We start from the raw sequence: 23,991 nt of genomic DNA on the forward strand, positions 1-23,991 counted from the left end.
ATTTATCCCTCTACCTGTGTGTGTGTCTCCACATGTACGGATGCCCGGAAAGACATTTACACCAAATGTCAACGTGGTTGTTTTAGAGATTTAGAAATTGAGTGGCTTTTCCCCCCTTTGTATTTTTTTAATCATATGTTTTTATTAAAATATCTGGTTTTTATTTTTATTTTTTTAATTTTTAAAAATACCTTAAGATTTATTTATTTATTTGACAGAGATCACAAGTGGGCAGAGAGGCAGGCGGGTGGGGGTGGGGGGGGGAATCAGGCTCCCCGCTGAGCAGAAAGCCAGATTCGGGGCTCCGTCCCAGGACCCTGAGATCATGACCCGAGCTGAAGGCAGAGGCTTCACTGAGCCACCCAGGCGCCCCTGAAATATCTGGTTTTTAAAGATAAAAATGTAAACCATACCCTAAATACTGTCCACGTAAACATTTAATCATATGCTAAAACAATGAAATCTTTCGTATTTCTGAGCCTTTGAAATGGGTATTTGCAAAAAAAATTCCCATAAACCAAACCAAGTAATCATTCCTTCAGTTTCTCTTTCTAATTCATGTGTTAACTAAATAGATCTTTGTATTTGCTCTTTTAAGCACATAGTCTTCTACCTTTTTCTTTACTAATAAGTCTTGGAGGAATCTGTAGAAGGTAATCTGGAGACCACTGTTCTAAGGAAACATTGAAAAAATATATATATCACCTTACCTGGAGAAGCAGCAAATCTTTCGAAAGCCTATTATTTCATAAAAACAAAACAAAACAGGAGAAAAGTTAATATTACAAAATTAGAAACCAGTTCACCTAACAAATGAGGTGTCTCTATGTCTCATCAATTTTTTTTTTTCTTTTGAGAGAGATAGAGCGCACATGCGGCAAACACAACTTGGGGGGCTGGTGAGTGGGAGGAAAGGGCAGAAAGAGAGAGAGTGGGGGAGAATCTTAAGCATGTTCCACACTGAGGATGGAGTCTGACATGGGGCTTATCTCACAACCTGAGATCATAATCTGAGCTGAAATCAAGAGTCAGATGCTTAACCGACTGAGCCACCCAGGAATTCCTGTTTTATTAGCATTTACATGTAAAATTAGGGGAAAAGCTAGCAGTTTTTTTACGGAGTCTGTGATCATTGCTCTGCTTTCCAAGTCCTGGGGCGTCAGACGGGTTCCAAACTGGGTGGCCCTTTAATTCTCCAGCTACCTATAGTTCCATTCACGGACCTCTAACAATCAATAAAGTGCCACTTGCTCCCAAGTACTTGCTTAAAATACTACTTTGCAGCCATAAAGAAATTCTCCCAGCTGAAATTAGAATGCAATAGGTTTAAACACTTTACAAATGCTTCAAATGAGATTATGAAGCGAACCGGCATGGCATATATTTATCATACCAAAGCACAGGCACATTTTCCTTTAAATATTTGAGATTCTGTCTACAGTGCCCCTGTTATATTCATTCAAATTATTCTGATAGTCTAAAACAATGAAGCCTCTAAACTGGTGGAATGTTGCCAGAGGATTTCAACAGAGTTTGAAGGCGACCTAACCAAAAGGCATAGTTTAAATTGGCTTAGGGAATGAATGGGCTCCTTATCAGAGCAGCTGAAGGCTGTCCATAATTAACAGCATCTGCCAACATTCACAGGGCCCCATATAGAACAGACAGGCCCTCCAGCCCCGCAGGCAGCAACCTCCAGCTTCTGGCACCTTAAGATCCACCCGACCTCAACAAAAAGACAGTCCAGACCCATCGCTGGACTGATACATTCTAGTGATACTAGCAGGACCACAGGGCCACGGCTAATTAATGTTAATTATCTAGAACAATTCTGTTCACATTAGCACGGAGGCTTCAAATTAGCCAACTATCATAAAAAATATAAAACACTGGTTATGGAGAGAAGGTTATATTAGTAATTTCTGATTTTAAAGTTTCTCTTGTGTTATTTTTAAGGGGCATGAACACGATCGGTTAACCTCCCTTTTATCTGTTGCATTCTTCATTTAATTCAGCGTGAATACTTCTGTATCAAGAGTATTAAATTTGTTCTATGGCCATTTTGGGTTGTTTCCTTACATTTTGAACACATTTCCCTCACGAACATGTACAAAACCAAGCCAAATCACACAAGTCCAAAGGAAGTTTCATTAAATAAATTTATTTGTTAAAATAATTTAACTCCAAATACAACTGTTGAATTTGCATTGAGTTATAACTACAATTCATGTTTTAATCGAAATGTCAAGGTTTAACAACTGACATTGTTACAAAACAATAAACTGTTGTTCAATTTTAAATGGTCAGTTGTATTAGAGCTCAGCAATTAACTGTGAACTATATCTCTGGGAAACCCCAAATCAATAATGATAAGTCTGTCTCCAAAACCCACTGCAGTCATTCTTGAAACCCTGATCAAGATTTAATAGATGCACAATGACATGTTAATTTAAAAAGAAAGAAAAAGAAAGAAAGAAAAAGACCCCCACAGTCTTTTTAACATTTGATTGGCAAAGGAGACAAGTAAAGCTTAACAGCGCGAACACAAGACTAGTGAGAACAACTAAAAAACAGAACAAACCAACAAGAAAACCAACAGCAACAAACAATACGCACTTTTCACATTCAGACATACGCTGACAACATTCCCACTGGAAAACTCCTGAAAACAAATGGCAGACATCCTTAGGCAACATTTCCTTATAAAGAAAAGCAAGTATCAGTAGTTTTACCACAGAAAAGTGATGGCAACTCCTAAGTGCTTAGTCAAAAGTTCAGTTCTAACTCTACAAACCAAAGGAGAAAATCATCGAAGCACCTTTCAATAGTTAAAATTTTATGTAATGCTTTTGATCAATGCTGGCTTGTTTGGTGTAAATGGAACGAAAGGAAAAGGCATCAGTTACCATCACTATCACAGCTTAAAAACACCCCCCCACCCCCCCAAAAAAAGATGCATCATAAAAGGAAGGAAAAAAAAACCTTCTAAAAAACGCTGCCTTTGTCGGAAGTGAAACAAGACAAAATGAAAACAGAAGAAAAGCTTATCACAAACAGCTAAAGAAAAAGTGGGTCTTTGGATCAAACCATAACATTTTTTAAGGCATGTTAGAAAACGTTCACGTAACTAGTTGCTCGTCTGATCAGGGCATAAAACCAACAGCGACGCAAGGTCACCGACTTTTCTCTGTAGCCACTGTGACATCATGTCACTTGACCCTCCTGTTCTTCAGCTTGTTAGTAACATCTCCACAAACACATTCCCTCAAACCCAGTTATATTCCTACCCGATGAAACACCAACAGGAAGAGCACAAGAGGGTTCCCATGTTTCTGGGGATCTTTGAGGCTCTGTCACTAAGCACGGAGGGCTGTGTAGAAACACTGATCAGGCAGCCAGACTGGTTCTTTGCAACGTCTATACAGTAAAAGCCCGCCTTCTTGTCTGACACAAACACTTCCGAACGAAAATCCGAAGGGTTAGATAATCTTTTCCACTTTAAGTTTTTGACATTCCTTTCATATCAACTTCTTTTTCTTGTCTGCATAGCAATCCGTAATGTAAAACTGTAGTCCTTTAGATGTTTTTAATACTTAATCTTAGTTGTCATAAATTGCTGTTAAATATGGAATTCTAAAAAAAAAAATCATTCTGAGAAGTTAGAGGCTTCAAATCTCAGCTGATTCACTAGCAAATATTTCTATTTCTGTGGACAAATCATACTTCTTGAATCTCGGATTTCTCTAAATGTTTTGAGTTGAATCAACTGTGACATACAGAGCTTGGTTCCAAGAAAACAAGTTGGAACTTTCTGTCCTGTAAACGAGGTGCTTCCCCGTTGGGGGTTGTAAGAAAACACTACACTGAAGAATGCAAATATTCACAATTCAAAGCATCTTTCACGATCACGGCCTGGTTGTATCCACGAATCTGTTTTCTCATCTGTGAAAAGCACTATCTACCTTTCTGTTATCTTCTAAACTCAATGCCAGTTTACCAAACACTTGGGGGCCAGCAATGATTTCCATAATGTGTAAAAAACAAAAACAAAACAAAACAAAAAAACCCTACACAAATAATTTAAAAGGAAAAAAAATGCTTGTGATACACTATATCCTGCAGTACGGAGTCTGAGTATAGGCAATTATCTCTGACTTGTGCCAAATTCTTAGGAACAATAAACACACATGCACACACAAACACACACTCTTCGCTCAGGTACACACATAAGACCAGAGGTTACTTGCACAAGTGTGTGAAGCCAACAGAACGTGAGGCAAGTACGGGGATCACAGGCTCAGTGACAGTGCAGTTCCGAAGGCCAAATTTCTCTCCAGAGGATTAAGCTCAAGGTACGCTCTTCAGCATTTACAACTCTGAAATTGGTTGAAAACCCTTCTATGCTTGATTGTAAAAACTTAGGAATAGGTTTTTCCTATGCCATTAGTCATGCAAATGATAACTACTTCAGGGCTATGAAAACCAAAAGTGCCAGAGCTCGGAGCACCTTTTCAAAACAAAATACTTACTCTAGCTTTATTGGCCACTTCAGTAATCAGGGCAAAATTGTTATAAGAAAATCTTTATATAATTCCCCAAGAAAATTAAAGATAAAAGGTTTTTTTATGGGATTTTTTTTGGTCCCTTGCCTTCCACCCTATAATTTACGTTCTACTTTTAAACCCAAATTATTTCCCATGGTTATTCAATTTTTCGGTGCCTGCAGTAAAGCTCTGCTACAGGAAACTTGATTTTGAAAGCAGGTTAGCCAAGAATCACACCACAACCATAGCCCTTAAAGGCAAGAAGGAGTTTGCTGCTTTGATGAATGTAAAAATGCAAGATATTTGTACTGTCCTGTGAGGTTTCCGCAAATGGGAACGTGTGGATGCAACATGGCTTCATTTTCCTTACGCGATGGTACTAGTTCATTGACCAGAACACATCTTGCGAGTAAGGCTAGGCAATCTTCCCGTGACAGTTGCTTCCTTCTTGTTCAGTAAAGTGATTAAGACCACCCCTGCTTCGGGAACAGAGGGTGGGCTCGGGGTTTTAATGGGGATCAAACCCTCTTGAGAGCCTCCATCTTCTGCAGCCAAGCAGGTGGTTTTTACACATTCTAAAGCCAGATTCTGTTCTTCTACACGACCTGTTCTGACTTCTGCGCGGGTTAGTTCTGCGTCACAAATTAGGATAACATCTACAATTAAGCATCAATTTTGAGAAACGGGAATATGTCAGCTGAGGGAAGATTCACTCCCTGTAATGCTGTCGGCAGGCCAGCTGTTGTTAACTTACTTGACGGGATACACTGGTTAGAAGCACTATCTCCAGTCCTGAAATTCAGTACTCTCCTAGGAAAATATTTCTCCTTTACTTAATTTTTCTTTTTTTAAGAAGACAAAATATTTTAACTGTAAGCGGTCATAGGGATTCTTCCGGTTTCTCTCTCATGGTTACTTTTAATTTATACAATAGTTGCTTCTGTCAACCCAGCGACAATGCCATCACGGCTTCTGGAGGCGATCACCCTGTAGATCGATCGGCTATGCCTTAAAGTTGCAGGTGCACACAGGAGACGGAGGACCGTGGTGAAGACCGGAGTTCCTGAACCCAAATGTTACTCAGAGATATCAACTGACAACCACTGCTCGATGCTGAATGGGGGGGGCTGTTTCACTGTGGATTCACACCACACATCCTGCGCGCTCCGCAGTCAGGCAGACGAGGTGTGTGTCACCTGTGGTGGCAATGTCACCTGTGTGTCCTGTCCAGGACAGCTGTGTTCGAATGCTATTGTATGTTACATGCAGAACAGCACGGGTCGTCTTTGTCGGGCTGTGCCGCATAGTTCATCTGCCTCACGATTTCTGCGAAGAGTTCATCGACCATTGTTTTGCTCTTGGCGGACGTCTCCATAAAGGGGCAGCCCCACTCTTCCGCGAGGGCTCTGCCTTCATTAGATGACACTTCTCTCTCACTTTCCAGGTCCACCTTGTTCCCCACTAAGATGACTGGCACTTTCTCATACCTGCAAGACAGTAAACGACACACATGAAGTGCGGAAGTCAGCAGGAAGTTCAGCGGCCAAACCACATTTTCTCTTTTTTCGTTCTATTCTACTACACATTATTCCCTTTCATTGAGTGAAAAATTTTTTGCTTCACTTGGCTTGACATCTACCTGAGGGCATTCAGCAGCAGAAGTGGATCATAAATGGGTTTTCTGAAAATGAGGTTAATTCATCAATTATACATCTTTTAAAATCAATTTACCTTTCCAGATATATTTGGAAAATCATTCTCAGAATCGCAGAGTAAGTCCTGTTAGGTGGATTAATTTTAATTTTTTTCATTCTAAGAGAAGCTTACTCAAAATTCAGTTGATGAGGTAATAGCTCTACTGAGTAAACAAACAATTTATAATTGTCAGCAGTTTACTCTGTTCCATAGACATCCTGGTCATGTGAAAATAGTTCCGGGATGTGAAAAAAGATAGGAGAAATCATTAGGAGAGAGACTATCAAATAAAACTACACTCTGTGCCTTTATTAAACTGTTGTAGATTGGCCAGTTGAAAGACCATCATGAAAATCCTTTTCAGCCTGATAAGGATTAAACTTTTCAATCATTAGCTTTATTTCATGTTGTCTCTTTTTTTCCTTCTTGAACAGAATGGGTGGGTCATAGGCAGGAGGTTTGTGTCGCCTTCTTCCCTGTCAGACATAGAAACCTAAGCCCCCCTAAACTGTATTTAAGAGTTCGGACCTGACATGGATGGAACTAGAGGGTATTATGCTGAGTGAAATAAGTCAATCAGAGAAAGACAACTATCATATGATCTCCCTGATATGAGGAAGTTGAGAGGCAAGGTGGGGGCTTTGAGAGGTAGGAAAAGAATAAATGAAACAAGATGGGATCGGGAGGGAGACAAACCATAAGAGACTCTTAATGTCACAAAACAAACTGAGGGTTCCTGGGGGGAGGGGGGTCGGGAGAGGGTGGTGGGGTTATGGACACTGGGGAAGGTATGTGCTATGGTGAGTGCTGTGAAGTGTGTAAACCTGGCGATTCACAGACCTGTACCCCTGGGGCTAATAATATATTATATGTCAATAAAAAAATAGAAAATTATTAAAAAAAAAAAAAAAAGTTCGGGCCTTTGGGAGGTGATGAGGTCATGAATGGTGCCCTTTTGTACCTAGAAGAGATAGGAGAGTTCTCCTTTGTTCCTACTGCTGTGTGAGGACACAGCACACAGATGAGTCTATGAACTAGGGACGCGGACCCTCATTGGACCTGGAATCTGCCAGCGGCTTGGTCTTGGACTTCCGGCCTCCAGAACCATGAGAAATGAATTCCTGTTCTTTAAGCCACACAGTCTATGGTATTTTTGTTATAGAGCCAGACAGACTAACATAAGGGGACTGTGAGTTACAACATGAACAGGATCGATTAATAAAGATAAGAAATGATATGAAAGGTTAAGCAAGAAGAAAGGCCCTACATCATATTGGCACCTAAAGATGATTCTCTTTTCGATGCTCACTCCCCGTTTAAAAATACATGGTGCTATGCTGCATGTTTATTGACTATTTTTGTTTACATTTGTTGTAAGAAATGTTGCTAATATATTTTCAAAAAGCTATCGTTTTTACTCTAAACACCACTTTACAAATCAATGCGTGCCAGTGTGTGTGTGTACTGTCCCCTAAGCAGGGTGCATCTCTAATAAAGGAAGCAAACTGCAAAATCACACACCAGTGATAACAACCGTGACTGGACACAGCAAATCGGCTGGAAAACCGTCAGGCGGTCGAGACTCAGAGTTTTATTGTTTATTTTTTTATCATTCAGGAAACTGCTTGAGGGTAGGTGGTTCCGATTAGTGAGAATACTTGCACAGCTCTACCATCCTGCTCAAACGGGCTTCTCCCCTCACTCTAACTTGTAAAGTAAACTACATTCCCGGCAAAGGCTCACTTTCTTCTGGGCACTAGATGGCATGGAGAGCGGTTTCAGCAAGAGGGCACGCTCCAGGCAGCGTGCCACGTGGCAATCTGGAACATAAAAACAACTGAAACATGTGTGGGGATAACAGTATTGACAGTTAATCTAGAGCTTGGGTAGCATTTCTGCAGGAAATGGATTTGGACAATTCCCACTTCTAGCAGGGACTTTGTATGAATTTATGGGGCATCGACTGTGATGTCGTCCTATAGAGTGGTTCTGAAAACAGGACACAAGGGTCTTTTGCACCTTCCAGGACTCTTACCTACAAACATCTCTGCATAGCCTGTGGACTTAGGAAGGACAAGTGGCAGCAAGAGGAAGCAGTGTTACAGACCCCATGGCCGCTCTGCACACAAGCCCTCCCGACCCGCTGTGCAGAGAAGCCTGGCAGGAGCTCCCACCGCCAGTCCCCAGCAGGACAGTGTCACTCCCCTATGTGACTTGCAAAGATGTAACTGCGTTTCTTTTTTTTTTTTTTTTTCATTTTTCTCAGGAGTATAGATGCCACAGTATGTTTGACAACACTTGGTTTGGCAGTGAGTTTAACATAAATATTAGTACAATTTGGTTAATGTATTAGTTGAATTTAATTAGGTTAAAAGTAAATTTCAACCTCTGTTTACAAGACTTAACAAAATAGACAGTGATAAGACATCCCTTTCTGTTATGAGGTAAGCAATACCTATTTAAGAGAATATTTTTTAGTTTAAATACAGTAATACATCGTGTTTTATTTGTAAAGAGGCATTTCTTACACTCATTAAAAAAACCACAAATAGGGGAACCTGGATGGCTCAGTGGATTAAAGCCTCTGCCTTTGGGGTGCCTGGGTGGCTCAGTGGGTTAGGGCCTCTGCCTTCAGCTCAGGTCATGATCTCAGGGTCCTGGGATGGAGCCCGGCATCGGGCTCTCTCCTCCCACGGGGAGCCTGCTTCCTCCTCTCTCTCTGCCTGCCTCTCTGCTTAGTTGTGATTTCTCTCTGTCAAATAAATAAAATATTAAAAAAAAAAAAAAAAAGCCTCTGCCTTCAGCTCAGGTCATGATCTCAGGGTCCTGGGATCGAGCCCCACATCGGGCTCTCTGCTCGGAGGGGAGCCTGCTTCCTCTCTCTCTCTGCCTGCCTCTCTGCCTACTTGTGATCTCTCTGTCAAATAAATAAATAAAATATTAAACACACACACACAAAACCCCCACAAATACATGGGTTTTCAAAATTCATAAAAATACCAAATCATTAACAGTTGTATGATACACAGTTTGAATCAAGAATCTTAATGTTCCCAACAGATTCTTCAAAGGTAAATCAGAACACTGCGAACACAGGTCCCTATGTAACGACATTTGATGACTGTCAAATGAAGATGACAACTTAGTATCAGGGAGCCTGTCCATCGTATCGCCATTCGAACAGTCAGTGGTCTTTTCTAAGAGCCAACACACTAAAAATGCTAGTGAGATCCAGACTGATATCCTCAGAAGACTTTCAAAGACTAAATAAGGTCTTCGGGGAAAGGTATTATGTACATTCCAGAAGAGCAGACGGTGAGAAATTTTTGTCTCTTTCTGTTAACATGAAAATATGACACCGGAGAAAAGATTCTAAAGCAGGATTTGGAGGCTCAGCTTCCAGCCCTGCTTGCGGAGACTGCGAGACTGGGGAAACCATTCACTCTCCTCACCTGCGTTTCCCTTGTCAGTAAAGATGGAGAAAGAGTATCTGTTCCCACTCACCACGCGGGCTGCTGTGAAGCTCAAGAGACACCCTCGAAACGCGTGAGTACCCCACCCCTGCAGGGCGGCGCTTCTCTCCCCTCCTCCCCCTGCTTCTCCTGGGGTCAGAACAAGAGAAGCTGATGGGGGTGAGGAGCTCCTGGGGACCCACGGGCAGAATAGACTGACCCGGGGTCACAGATGGAAGCAGCCACCTGCCACCAGCCTTTCCTGTCTCTGGACCCCATGCCCAGCATGAGGGTAACCGGGGACAAGCAAAGCAGGAAAGCCTTCTCCAAATACAGGTATCCATAGGGGAAGGGAACGTGAGCCTTCGGGTTGGGATGGGAGAATGGGTCCCATGTGTGGGGTGAGATGTAAAGAAACTGGATCCGCGTGAAGGCAGGCAGGTGAGGAGGCAGAGGGAAAGTAGCAGAGCCTTGCGCTGATGGAGTCGAGGAGGGCGTGGGGAAACCGTCCGCACCGGCTGGTCCAAACGGTGTCCTATAACACCAGCAAACGATGCCAGGCCAGGACTCAGTCCCAGAACTGCTTCCAACTAGCTCTGTGAGTTTAGAAAATTAATTCATCCCGTGGCTCTCCAGTTTCTTGAACCATAACGTGAGCTGGATTAGGTCATTTCTAAGGGGCTCTTGAGCTAAAAATCAGAAGCTAGTGGGCTACTCCCATAATCACCCCATGTCATTTACCCAGCAATTGCTGAGAGCTCAGCACTCTTCTCACCATGACCCCGACAGGCTGATCTCTACAAGGGATATGAAATGCACAACAGGACTAAGGCCGAAATGTAGGGGAAACCTCAGATCTCGTTGGGGATAAGACCACGCAGTAGAGGCTTCCAACTCTACCAGTGGAGCGACTCTGGCCAGTGAGCTGGGACTCGGAACCTCAGCTGTGGGACAGTCTCAGCCGTGAGACTGCGGAAGGCCCTACTGAGAGCCAGCTGCAGCAGCGTCAAGACCTAGCGAGAAACAATCAAGGCATCATATACTGATGCATCCGCTTAACACACAATTATTTGATAAGAGCCTACTACGTGCCAGACACTGTTCAAGACACTTAAGATACATCTAATGAGCGGAACAAAGATCTTTGCCCTCACAGTGATGACAATCTAGCCAAGGAGACAGACATCTGACAACAAACACAGTAAATAATTCCTGAAAGGGGTCAAGTGCACTGGAGGAAGGAAAATGTAGGTCTGGGCGGGGACTGGGGCACAGGTGCGATTTGAAATTAGATGACCAGGGTAAGCCTCGCGAAGCTGGGAGCGAAGATGTGACGGGAGTTTTGCCTAGTGGCTGCTGGGAAAGAGCATTGCAGAAGGACCTGGAGCAGACAGTATGGAAGCAACCCTCTACTGCAGGGAACTAGCTCACTGGAGGCTAAAGAGAACTTGGGAACCTGGGTGGCAGAAGTGGCCTTGGAAGACAAATGGGACATTTACGAAAGGGTCAACTCTATTATTTAGGAAGCCAAGGTGGTGGGGTAGCAGGTGACGGCAGTTCCCTGTTCGAGATTTGTTAACAGTCCTACAGGTCACCTTCGATTCCCTCACCACCCCCCGCCAACATCATTTGGGAGTGAAACCGAAGATGCACAATTCCAACAAATATTCAGTGGCCGTATTGCTGTTAACCTGATCATGAGGATAAGCACTTTGTCCACGTCTTACACACCAGCTGCTTTCTCTTCAACTCGAGCAGATCTTCCTTGACATTTTTCTTTATGAACACAAGCAGGGGTACGGTTATGCGGCTCAAGTAATCTTATTTATGTCTGGAGGCTGCAGACCAACTCGTTTTACCAACATATCTTTTCATACTGTTTCTCGTATTCATGAGCAGGATTACATAACGTACTGATAAATAAAACTGGTTCTTTTAAGCAGGTCTGCTTGATGCACTGAAGGGAACACCAAGAAGCACAGACCGTGGCAGCACCTAGCCGTGGACAGGCTTCTCAGGGAGGCAACTCTGTAGACAGTTTGAAACATCTGATACCTTCCAATGGTCCTTATTGTTTTCTCCTTTTTTGGGATTTGGTAACTGCCCTGATACGTGTGAATGTGTGTATGTACCTCTAATTTGTGGTTGTGTCGAAACTTGGCCAATCACTGAAAGTACTTGAGAATGAACAAATACCGATCCCCAGGCTGTACTCCAGAGCTACTGAATCTGAATCCGTGGGGTCAGGACCCGCAAAGAGCCTATTAAAAATATGTATCTATATGTGTAAGCTCTGAAGACTAATGGTGAGGTTCAGCAGGGTTGCAAAATCACTGGCCTGATCTGCTGCTTCGTGACCCCAAATAATATTGTACTTGTACAGTTGACGGTCTCCCACTGTGGCAAGTCCAGAATCCATTCCTCCTTCCCTTCACTGATCCACCAGTGAGAAGCTGCAGACAGAAAGCACTCATGTCAGCCCCTTTAACTGTCTTCGCAGGGTGCCGTACTGTAGCATAGTCAAAGAAGGTCATGTTTCACGTGAAATTTTATCATGCTTTCTTCTTAAGTCACTTTTTCACAAGCAGGTTAAAGCATAATTCTCTCTGTATTCAGGAATGAACATCAGAAAGATTTTTACAGGTTCCCTTATTCAACCTTCTACCCGTGTTAAAAATCCCATCTATTGAGCAAGTCTCAAGGCAAAATGTCAAACCACTCGATGCTCCGATCACTTCCATGACAACCCCACCAAATGGTTATATTTGAACATCATTAGTGATGCGGAACTCCCATCTCAAACAACCCGTTCTGTCCTTTCTGTCAGCTCTGTGAAACGTTAGTGTTAAAAAGTCAATGTTAAAAACTTGATCCCGATCTCATGAGCCGTCATTTGTACCATCTTAGCCCTTCTGAGAGGTTCTAGTTCTTTTACCCTTTTGAATATAGAAATCTTTTTTCTTTTCTCCAAATGAAAATAGCTTTTCTTTCCCCTCTCCCTGGTCAGATTCAGTAAGCACCGTTGACTCTGAACAATGTGGGAAGTGGGCCGCTGACCGCTTAGAACATCTAGCTCTTCCAAAGCTACGAGTTAGCCTACTGTTGACTGGAAGCCGTACCAAGGACATAAACAGTTGTTTAACACGTATCTTGTATATGTATTATATGCCGTATCCTTACAATAGAGTAAGCCAGAGAAAAGAAAATGTTAAGGAAACCATAAAAAAGAAAATGTATTTATAGAACTACCACTGTATTGAAAAAAATCTGCATATAAGTGGACCCATACGGTTCAAACCTGTGTTGTTCAAGGGTGAACTGTAATACATAATGACAAAAATCTCTAGCAATATTTAAATAGGTGAAGAGGAAAATGAAAAATGTTTTTAGTCTCATCTCCATGAGAACAATCTATTTTGGTCGACAGCCTTCCAGACTATCTTCCTATATGAATCTATATAAACATAGATATAAATTCTTGTAAAAGGCAACTATACAAAGTATATTTGGTAGCTTCAATGTTCACTGATATCATGAAAATTTCTACTTCAATAAACGATATACATTTTATTAAGGACTAAGAAGTATTATATTTTATAGGTTCTATACTATAGCTGTATTATGATGTAATTATTCCTTCCCTATTATTAGTACATACAAAGGGCTTCCATGACCCATTTTTATTTTTAACTAACACAAACAGCCATCTGATGAACTACACCGAGAAGTGTGATTTCCGTCTCAACGGTATATACGTGTGTTTATGTGTGTGTGTGGTATAATCTTTGAACCACAAAAATCCCATTTCTAAGTTAGCACCTCAGACTGTTGTGTACACACACAGAGTCTTAACTGACATCCCCAAATTTGGGGGTTGTCAGTGCTTAATAGGGCTTAAATTAAGAGTGCCTATTTCCCCGCCCTTGGGGTTGATATTTTTAATCTTTCTATAAAGTACTACGGCAGTCCTGAAGAAAAAGGTTTGTTTTTGGCTAGGAGGTGATGGCTCCTACCACATCTTGCAAGCATGAAACATCAGCACTTCTCGTAAGGATGGAAAACATGAGCTAAGTAAGGCTGCTCTCTTCCTCCAGACTGACTTGTTCTGAAGTGACTAAATATTTCATCGTAAAAGGGCATGTCTGGTAATTTAGATTGAATAATGAAAGGAAACCACAATCCTCTTCTCTGACTTTCTCTTAGTTTCAGAATGCACGCTGAAGAAGAACCGAGAAAAATGTGTAAATGTGATACAAAAAAAATGAAGCAAGGAGAGTAAAAAGATATCCAAAGCTATTGGGGATAGTCCATACCAAGAGAATGAAGACAATCTGCTTTCCAGGAAATCAAGAGCTGACACTGTATCAGAAGAATGGATTCCTAATAGTTTGTGAGGGACCAACCAATCATGACAAGGCAACTCAGGCATTTTAAATGTATTAAAAAGCTATTTGAGGGAGAAAATATTTTTACATCTGATAAAGGCACACCTTATAAGGGATTATAACCCAAAATATATACAAAGAAGTCTTGAAACTCAACAAAAGGAAAACAAACAACCCAATAAAAAAAGGAGACTAAGACCTTAACAGACACCTCATCAAAGAAGATACTCAGATGGCAGATGAGTGTATAAAAAGATGTTCTACCATCATCGGTCATCAGGGAGATGCAAATCAGAACAATAATGAATACCACCACACAGCTATGAGAGTGGCCCAAATCCAGAACATTGCCGCTACCAAACATGCGGGTGAGGACGCGAAGCAACAGGAAGTCTCATTCACTCCTGGTGAGAATGTGAGCTGTTAAAACCACTCTGGTGGTTTCCTACAAAACGACACATACTCTTATTATACAATCCAGCAATGCTTAGTGTTTACCAAAGGAATTGAAAACTTACGTCTACACAAAAACCTGCACGTGGATGTCTGCAGCAACTTAGGATGTCTACTCCTAACTGCTGAAACCCGGAAGCAAACAAGGTGTCCTTCGGTAGTTGAACGGATAAACTGTAGTCTATCCAGAAAATGTAATTGCATTCAGCATTAAAAAGAAATGAGCTATCAAGCCGTGAAAAGACAGGGAGGAATCCTAAATGCACATTACTAAGTGAAAAAAACCAACCTGAAAGGGCTACATAGTATGATTTCACCTATATGACATTCTGGAAAATGTGAAACCATGGAGACAGTTAAAAGATCAGTGGTTGCCAGGAATTGGGATGGGGGGAGGGAAGGGACAAATAGGTGGGACACAGTATTTTTAGGGCAGTGAAAATACTCTGTAGGATACCACAATGATGGACTCAAGTTACTAAGCATCTGACTCCACAGAATGTACAACACCAAGAGTAGACTTGAAGGTAAGAGTAAACTCTGATTATGATGTATGCAGGTTTATCAATTGTAAGAAATGTACAATTGTAACAAATGTTTGTTCAACAAACCCCACTCTGGTGGGGGTTGTTGAAAAAGGGGGAGGCTATGCATGTGTGGGGCCTGGGGTTATATGGGAAATCTCCTATTTTTCCTTCTCTTTTCTCTCTGCCCACTTTGCCAGGAAGATGGCCACAGCTTTGAGTACCGTGTGGCAGAGCAAAAGGTTACTAGCCAATTTTACCTAATTAATGTTTATAGAATACTCCACTCAACAAAAGCGAAATACATTCTTCCCAAAGTGTGGGGAACATTCACTTGGATAGACCATATTCGGGCTACAAAAACCATAACAAATATCAAAGAATGGAAAGGATGCAAAATATGTTCTCAGACTGTAAGAGAATGAAATTAAAAATCAGTAATGGGAGGATATTAGAAAATCTATAAATATTTGGAAACTGAACCATCTACTTCTAAATAACCCATGGGTCAAAGAAGACATCACAAGGAAAACTAGAAAGAAAATGAAAATATAACACACCCCAATTTGTGGGATACAGTTAAAGCAGGTCAGAGAAAAATCACAGCCCCTCCTCAAGGGCTGACATTAGCTTTCCACTGTTAACCATATTGTACCTAAACCCTCTGTTTAGCTCTTCAGCTAGCAAACTCCTGCCTTTATATCTAATTCAACCTTACTTTACACAACTTTCCAGACAGAATCTTCTGCTCCAAATTGTTTCCTTGGTTATGGCGGTCATTTGACTCTAGTGGCCCCCACCAAATTGTTATTATTTTTATTATCTTATAATTTTTTCAAGTTTTTATTTAAATTCCAGTCAGTTAATATACAGTGTAATACTAGTTTCAGGTGCAGAATTTAGGAGTTCATCAGTTCCCACCCATCAGATTCTAACTACCATTCAAAGCTCAGGTATAATTTCATCTCTTTTAATAAAAATCTTCCCTTACTTTTTTAACAAATTAGCTCATTTGTCTGAATTCTTATTTACACTTCAATATCATTAGGAATTTGGGATGCACAGATTTTCATTAATATCTCTCTTGAGTATCCACGAGGCATTGTGTGAGGGACTGGGGCATAGGAGACAAATGAGGTCCCTGACATTTATATTCAAGTTGGAGGAAACACTATGAACAGACAGACAATGTAACTAAAGATGGTGATGGCGGTTACAAAGAAAACCAACCCTGATTATTATGTAGTAACTGGGGCAGGCCAAAATTAAATTCCATGGGGTGATCAAAGAAGGCATTTCCGGGAAGATGGAAATCTAAGCACAAGCTTGAAGATTTGGAATGAACCATGGGGAAAACCAGAAATTAAACATTTTAGAAGAGAATGTAAAAATACAGGCAGTAGGAAAGAATCAGGCTTATTTAGGAACAAACAGGAGGCAGGGATGGTTACATCATAAAGAGCAAGAGGGCAGGGCACGAGGGATAAAAAAGACTGACAGCCACTCTTCGAAGAACAGGAGAAAACCGCTGAAGGCTTTTCCGCAGGGAAGTTACACAGCCTATGTGTGCGGACATACAGAGAATGGGTTTGGGGGGCCCAAGAGTAGCAGGAGGACAGGGCACAGCTGCAGTGTTCTAGGCATGAGACAAACGAGGACTTGAGCTGGGTGATGGCAGCGACAGTGAAAAGGACTTAAGATATAAAATCTAGTTGGAGTTTGTACCAACAACACATACTAACAAACCAGTTGAAAGACAGTAGTTTTGACCAAATAAATAAATAAATAAATAAATAAAGAGAGAGAGAGATAGAGAATTCAGAAATGATTCATAGGTATTTTTATAAGTATAGTTTTATACTTATACCATGAACTAAGAATGGTTAAGACCCCAGACGGAACTACCCAATGGCTTCTATTACCCTGTTTCTAATACACTTTCCCTGTGACCATGTTTAAAATGATCTTGGTTATCAAATCACTACTTCTTACTAAGATTTTGGTTTATCGTAGAGTTCTTAATAAACATGAAAGACCATCTCCTCTTAGCTTCAAGTTTACAAAATGATAATTTTCGGCCTATAAGTTTAATTTTTAAAAAATTCTACCCAGGTTATTCACTTCATGTTTACCTTAATGTTATTCTGGATTTCCACCTTATCATTTACTGACTATAAATGTGAGTCTCTTTAAAGACTTATGTTGTTTCTTTTACTGTGTAAGATAAAAATCATCTGCCACTCAAATTTTACCTTCTCACAGATCTTCCAATATACTCTCAAATTACTATTACTAAAAAGAAAATGATATTTTAGCTTTCAACTCTTATCAAACACTTGGACACTTTATTTTGGAAAGTTTGTGAATGAAAATTATGCAACAATATAAATGTACATTGTTTAGCTCTTTCTAAATTATTACTTTAATAAAGTCTTCAAGAGTCTTAGAAAACGATATTAAATGGGACACAAAAAAGAACCATAAAAGGAAAGGTTAATGAACTGGACTTCATTAAAATTAAGAATTGATGGGATGCCTGGGTGGCTCAGTGGGCTAAAGACTCTGCCTTCGGCTCAGGTCATGATCCTGTGGTCCTGGGGGGGATCAAGCCTCGCATCGGGCTCTCTGTTCCAAGGGGAGCCTGCTTCCTCCTCTGTCTCTCTCTCTCTCTCTGCCTGCCTCTCCGCCTGCTTGTGGTCTCTGTCAGTCAAGTAAATAAATAAAATCTTTTTTTTTTTAAAGATTTTTATTTATTTGTCAGACGGAGAGAGAGCGAGTGAACACAGGCAGACAGAGTGGCAGGCAGAAGCAGAGGGAGAAGCAGGCTCCCTGCCGAGCAAGGAGCCCGATGTGGGACTCCGTCCCAGGCCACTGGGATCATGACCCGAGCCAAAGGCAGCCACTTAACGAACTGAGCCAGCCAGGCGGCCCAATCAATAAAATCTTAAAAAAAAAAAAAAAAAAAAAAGAATTGATGGTCATCAAAAGAAACTACTAAGCAAGTGAAAAGGTAAGCCAAAAATTGGGAAAAGGTATTTGCAATACATGTATCTAACAAAGGACTTCTATCAAGAATGTATAAAGAATTTCTACAAAAGAAAACAACAATTTGCACAAAGTAGGTTTAAGTGCTTATACCTTGAAGTTTGAATATTGTGCTTTAAAAAAAAAAGAATCAATTGGTTTAGTCAGGTAATTCTTTTTTTTAAAGATTTTATTTATTTATTAGAGAGAGAGCAAGCACAAGCAGGGGGAGAGGCAGAGGGAGAAAAAAGAAAAAATAAGAGCACAGCCAAATGGTCAGTAAGCACGTGAAAAGGCGTTCATCACCATTACACAGCAGGGAAACAAAACTAAAACCACAATGAGGTACCACCAGAATCTTACCAGATTAGCTAAAATTAAACACTGCCAGGATCCGTGGAAGAGGAAATTGATACAGCTACTTTTGAAAACCTCTGGGCAGTGTTTACTACTGCGGAACGTATGCATTTACAACCCAAGAATTCCACTCCTAGGTATACACCAAAAGTGTCCATGTATGCGGCCAAAGAGACGGGCTAGAATGTTCACAGTGTCATTGACCATAACAGCCCCCATCTAGGGACTACCCAAATCATGCCTGGGAAAAAGAATGAAAGCAGGGTGTATACCTACAAGGGGAAGACCACAGCTCAGGGAGGGATTAACTACTGTTCTAATCGACATGAGTGGATCTCACAGGACGCTGAAGGACAGAAGCCGGCAGCTCGGGACTAGACACAGCTAAACTGTTGGTCTGAGCACAGAAGTGACAGAGACAGAGCACGAGGGAAACTGCTGTGTTGCTGCAAATGTCTGGCCCGCACCTTCCTCCAGGAATTCGTCCCATTGGACGCCTGAGATGGATACACATTACTGCCTAGAGATGTTACCTCCATAAAAAAAGTAAATTGAGACTGCAAAAAAAAAAAAAAAACCAAAATCAATAAATCAGATAATTATCCAAATGATTTCTGCATTAAAAGAGGAACAGAAGATAACCTTCAAGGCAGACTGAGCAAGCGTGTGTGTTAGCTACGGGGTTTAAGGCACATCAAGCACCTGAGTCAGCCAATCAGTTAAGTTCATTACTCAGCTGAACGCGTTAATCAATTTCAAATTTCTGTACAAGTTCTATGCTGTTTAATTTATATTCAGAAATGGCTAAAGACTGAAAGTGAAAGGAATACTAATACTAAAGTACATGTCATTGGAAATAAAAAATGATAATTTTGAACATTTTCTTCACTCTCAGATCTATAAATTGGATCCATCTGACCACAGTTCTTTTCAGGCTTATCAAGATAACCACAGCACTTCAAATAACTCTATTAAAAAGAAAAAATACAGGAATGACTACACATTTTTTTTTATTTCTTAGAAATGGAGATTTTCTACCCCAGTAATGTGTTATTTGTAAAGGAATGTTTATGACAGAAGCCTAAAATCTTGTTAAAAACCTAATGCAAAAAATTATCTGACTAGGGACACCTGGGTGGCTCAGTTGGTTGGGTGTCTGCCTTCAGCTTGGGTCAGGATCCCAGGGTACCCGGTTCGAGTCCCGCATTCGGCTCTCTGCTCAGCGGAGTGTCTGCTTCTCCCTCTGCCTCTCCCCCTGTTTGTGCTTGCTCTCTCTCTAATAAATAAATAAAATCTTAAAAAAAAAAACTGATTTTTTTTTTTTTTGAAGCGCAATATTCAAGATACCCCAAGTAAGGTAGATGAAAGCAGTGATGGGTTTATATTTGATATTTTAATGTGTAACTAAATTTCAATATGTATTTTAATTTATGTTCAGTCACCGAATCAAAATATATCATTTTTAAAATCTGTCAGCAAAATATGGGATTTCCTACATAATTTAAATAGCGGGGAAAATTCAAGCTTGGATGCATATATGAAGAACACACAGCTTTCATCTATCCAAGGAACATGTTCAGACATAAAACGTGCGTTTTACCTTTAGTGAGAGTTGCAACCTGAAATCTGTGCATTTAAAAACAGGTCTGACTATTGTACTTGAAGAGACTACACTGAGTCAACTGCTACAGAGTATCAAGTTTTCTGAACTGTTACATTGATAACCAAGTTAAATTATAGAACACGTCTTCATGGCACCTCTTCCTTTCAGAACTTCCGGCAAAAATGTTTATGAATGAAAACTCAGGTCTCTGGTACACGGCTGAAGTTCAATTACAGGTACTGTTTCAAAGCTACTTTTGAATGAAGAAGATCTAAAGAGGCACCAAAGCTCTGAGGAGCTAAAACTTTCAAGGAAAGTTTTAAATGATGATTGAAGTTTTTGGTTTTTTTTTTAAGATTGTATTTATTTGTTTGACAGACAGAGATCACAAGTAGACAGAGAGGCAGGCAGAGAGAGAGGGGGAAGCAGGCTCCCCACTGAGCAGAGAGCCCGATGCGGGGCTCCATCCCAGGACCCTGAGATCATGACCTGAGCCAAAGGCAGAGGCTTAACCCACTGAGCCACCCAGGTGCCCCATGATGATTAAAGTTTTAAATGATGAACAGAGAAGTATTAGTCCTGGGAGATTGTTCTACTGTTGTAGTAGGATAGCAAAACAGTTCTTCGTTTCCAAATCACAATACAAACAGCACCCAATAAAACTGAAAGAAAAAGCTAACCCCCAAGTCTAACACATCGGATGTCTAGAAAGCTTGGGCTATCAGACCAATAGAGTTAGGATTTCTTCTCTCCAACCACAAAGACCTCGGGGGAAGAACACATCAGACATTGACTCAAACTTGCAGTTAAAGAAATTACTAACTGTTATAAGAAGCCTCTGTGGGAGCCAGCAAGGCAGAATGGCTGGTAAGCAAAAAGCTTCCAAGTCTTCAACAGTCATCAGGCTTGGGATGAGGGGCTGGAACGGTTTGAGTACAGGGAGTACAGAGCAAGGATTACTGGAGGTAAGAAAATCGGTCCCTTCATTTTCATTCTTGCTACAGAAACCCTCCCATTTCCAAAATAACTCACGCCTGGACTGCACCAGTCTCCTACCTCCAGTTTCTCACCTCTGTATTCTAACCTTTAGGCCACTTCCATAATAATTATCTTCAAACACTGCACACAGTTTTCTCCCCATCTCCCTGGACCACTCCTTCAGAAAAAGATGTGTTGGCTGTGCAATGACTAGACAGAGCTTATCCCTAGGTTAAGAGTCAAGGTCAACCACAGTTTGCCCCCTGGCAAAGGGAGACAGAATTGCATTGGGGTTTAGCAGACCTAGAAAAAGCCCAGGTCTGCTCCCTTGGATGTCAGGTGACCTTTCTGAGCTGGAGGTTCCTTATTTGTGACACAGAAATATTAAGGATACTCAGATATTATGTTGGGGGAACACAATGGTGGTGATTTTACTAACGATAGCTGGCATCTGTACAAGGCTTAGGGGGTGCCAGACACTGCTAGGCAGTTTCCATGAATTAGCCATTAAAGTATTATGGATACTGTAAAACACTATGGAAATGCTAATTATTCTTTTCTAAGCTCGCTCAAACCATCTGTTAGTTAAGTCAGTTCTGGAATCTTAATTGTGGCGAGAGATCTGTGAAAATGTACAAAGAATGTTCCACAGAATCTCCTCTCCGCTACGTCGCACTCCTGTTCGCCTGTCCAGGACGACTCCATCTAACCATCTATGGAAGACTGTTCGATTCTAGAGAAAAACAGGAGAGATATAGTTCCTTCTAGTATCAGAGGCTTCTAGTATCAGAAAAACAGGAGAGATATAGTTCCTTCTAGTATCAGAGGCTGGCAACTGCCCATCTTCTCCAAGCAGAAGTATCTTCTCCTATTCCAGTCATCACCTCACTCCAAACACTGCTAAGTCATTAGATAGGAGCCATGGCTTGGAAGCCCTAGTGAGAGAATGAAAGAAAACAGAAAACAATACAAGACAAAACTTCTGATAGAGCTAGGAGCTCTGAGCTCTGGGATAAAGTCTGGTTTCTGTTTTACACCAGCTGTGCGACCTCTGAAGTTACATCTGGGCCCTCAGGAAACAAGGGATAGGAATGTTTTATACCCGTGAAGTTTTATCGCCAGGGCTGGAATCGATCTTTACAGACATACAAAACAGACAAGTACATGATCTTCGGATATGACAGTCTGCATGAGGACCACAGTGGAAACATCACAGAAACGACATCCCTGGTCACCAGTGTGAGAAAAGCATTTTTGGATGAACACAGAATATTTTATTTTTTATTCTTTATCATACCTTATATTATTAGATACTGAAATGCTTAATCTGATTTGTGGTATGGGGGGAGGGGGTATCTCCAGATATTTGGGGGGGGGGGGGGAATGGCCAAAATGCAAAACAGAATGACCTGAACAGACCTGTATTCATTAATTCAACAAACTTTCTGTGCGCCACGTGCCTGATACCAAGATGGAAGCAGTCTACCACCAAATGCACGCAGAGAAGGAAACTTTTTTGTTAAATTAGATGGCAGTCTATGTCAAATATACTTAGCTTTTCTGCTGAAACTAAACTTTAATATGTTATATTCTTTTCATTTTGGGGGGGGGGATTGGTTGGGGGGGCAGGGGCAGAGGGAGAGGGAGAGAGAGCATCTCAAGCAGGCTCCACTCCCACTGGGAGCCTGGCTCGAGGCTCGATCTCACAACACTGAGATCAGGACCTAAGCCGACACCAAGAGTCAGACACTTAACCGATGGTGCCACCCGGGAGCCCCCACTAGGTCATATTCTCAATAAAATCAAATGTGATCCTCAAAGTTAATTATGTGTGGGTGGGAACACTAAAATGATATAGGGCAGATAAATTATGAGGGCAGATAAATGTGAGGACAGGTGGCAGGTGCTCACATCAATTTGCCACCTTTTAAGAGTTAAGATACATCAATTCATTCACTTATCATGTATCTTTGATAAATATTTTTTAAAGATCTTCACAGAGAAATCCAAAGGATCAACAGTACTCTTTTATCAAAATAACGTCTAAAGTAACCGGTGTACCTAAAAATGTTATGCTGTTTCAGGTAACTTCTGCTGCATAAAAAACTACCCCCCAAATGGCTTAACATAACCATTTTACTATTTTTCTTTTCTTTTTTAAAGCTTTTATTTATTCGACAGGGAGAGAGAGAGATCACGCAAGCATAAGCAGGGGGAGCAGGAGAGGGAGAAGCAGACTGTGCTGAGGAGGGAGCCCCACACAGGGCTCGATCTCAGGACCCTGGGATCATGTCCTGAGCTGAAGGCAGATGCTCAACCGACAGATCCACTGGCCCCTCCATTTAATTGTATTTCATGATGGTATGGGTCAGGAATTTAGGCAGAGGTCAGCTGGGCGATTCTGTTCCATGTGGCACTGACTGGGCTCAGTGGTGTTCAGTTAGGGCTGGGCTGAGCGGACGGTCAAAGCCTTTCCAACGCACGTACCTCTGGGGGGTATCCTACCACAGGCCTGGAAGGCTGGTGGGCTGGCTACTCTCCCTCGCGGTCTCAGCCCTCTTCATGGGTGCTCCAGCAGGGTAGCTGGACTTTTCTCATGGCAGCTCAGGGCTCCAAAAGACCATGGTGGAAGGTGCTGAGTCCTCTCCGTGATTAGGCCCAAAACTTGCTTCGTATCACCCTGCCATCCTCGGTTGGTCAAAGTGGTCACCGGCCAGTCCAGACTCGGGGAGCGGCCAGGCAGAGCCTCCTCCTGATGGAAGCTGAGCTAAGACTCTGCAGCCATCTTTAACCGAGCGTGCTCAGAGAAAATGATGTCATCTTTAAAAACTGAATAAAAGTTCCAGTTTACCAGGATTTGCTGATCCCCATCAACAAATGGAATACAAAAGGACGCTGGTCAAAGAAACTCTATGTAGACTAGATATCACAAATACGTATGTAAAAATGGGATTTAAATGGTGATGGATTCTAAAA

The 23,991-nt window shown here is 41.4% G+C and overlaps 1 protein-coding gene across 1 annotated transcript in view; it reads right to left on the reverse strand.

The window, feature by feature from the left end:
* Nucleotides 1–2,141: 2,141 nt before the first annotated feature.
* The window catches only part of RAP2A (RAP2A, member of RAS oncogene family), a 35,562-nt gene continuing 13,712 nt past the window's right edge, over nucleotides 2,142–23,991 (reverse strand). The window contains exon 2 of the mRNA XM_059144172.1: nucleotides 2,142–6,031. Within this exon, the coding sequence (XP_059000155.1) occupies nucleotides 5,794–6,031 (238 nt within the window). The 3' untranslated portion in view covers nucleotides 2,142–5,793. The remainder of the gene's footprint in view (nucleotides 6,032–23,991) is intronic.

Source organism: Mustela lutreola, chromosome 13, assembly GCF_030435805.1.
Source record: "Mustela lutreola isolate mMusLut2 chromosome 13, mMusLut2.pri, whole genome shotgun sequence".
Taxonomy (NCBI): Eukaryota; Metazoa; Chordata; class Mammalia; order Carnivora; family Mustelidae; genus Mustela; species Mustela lutreola.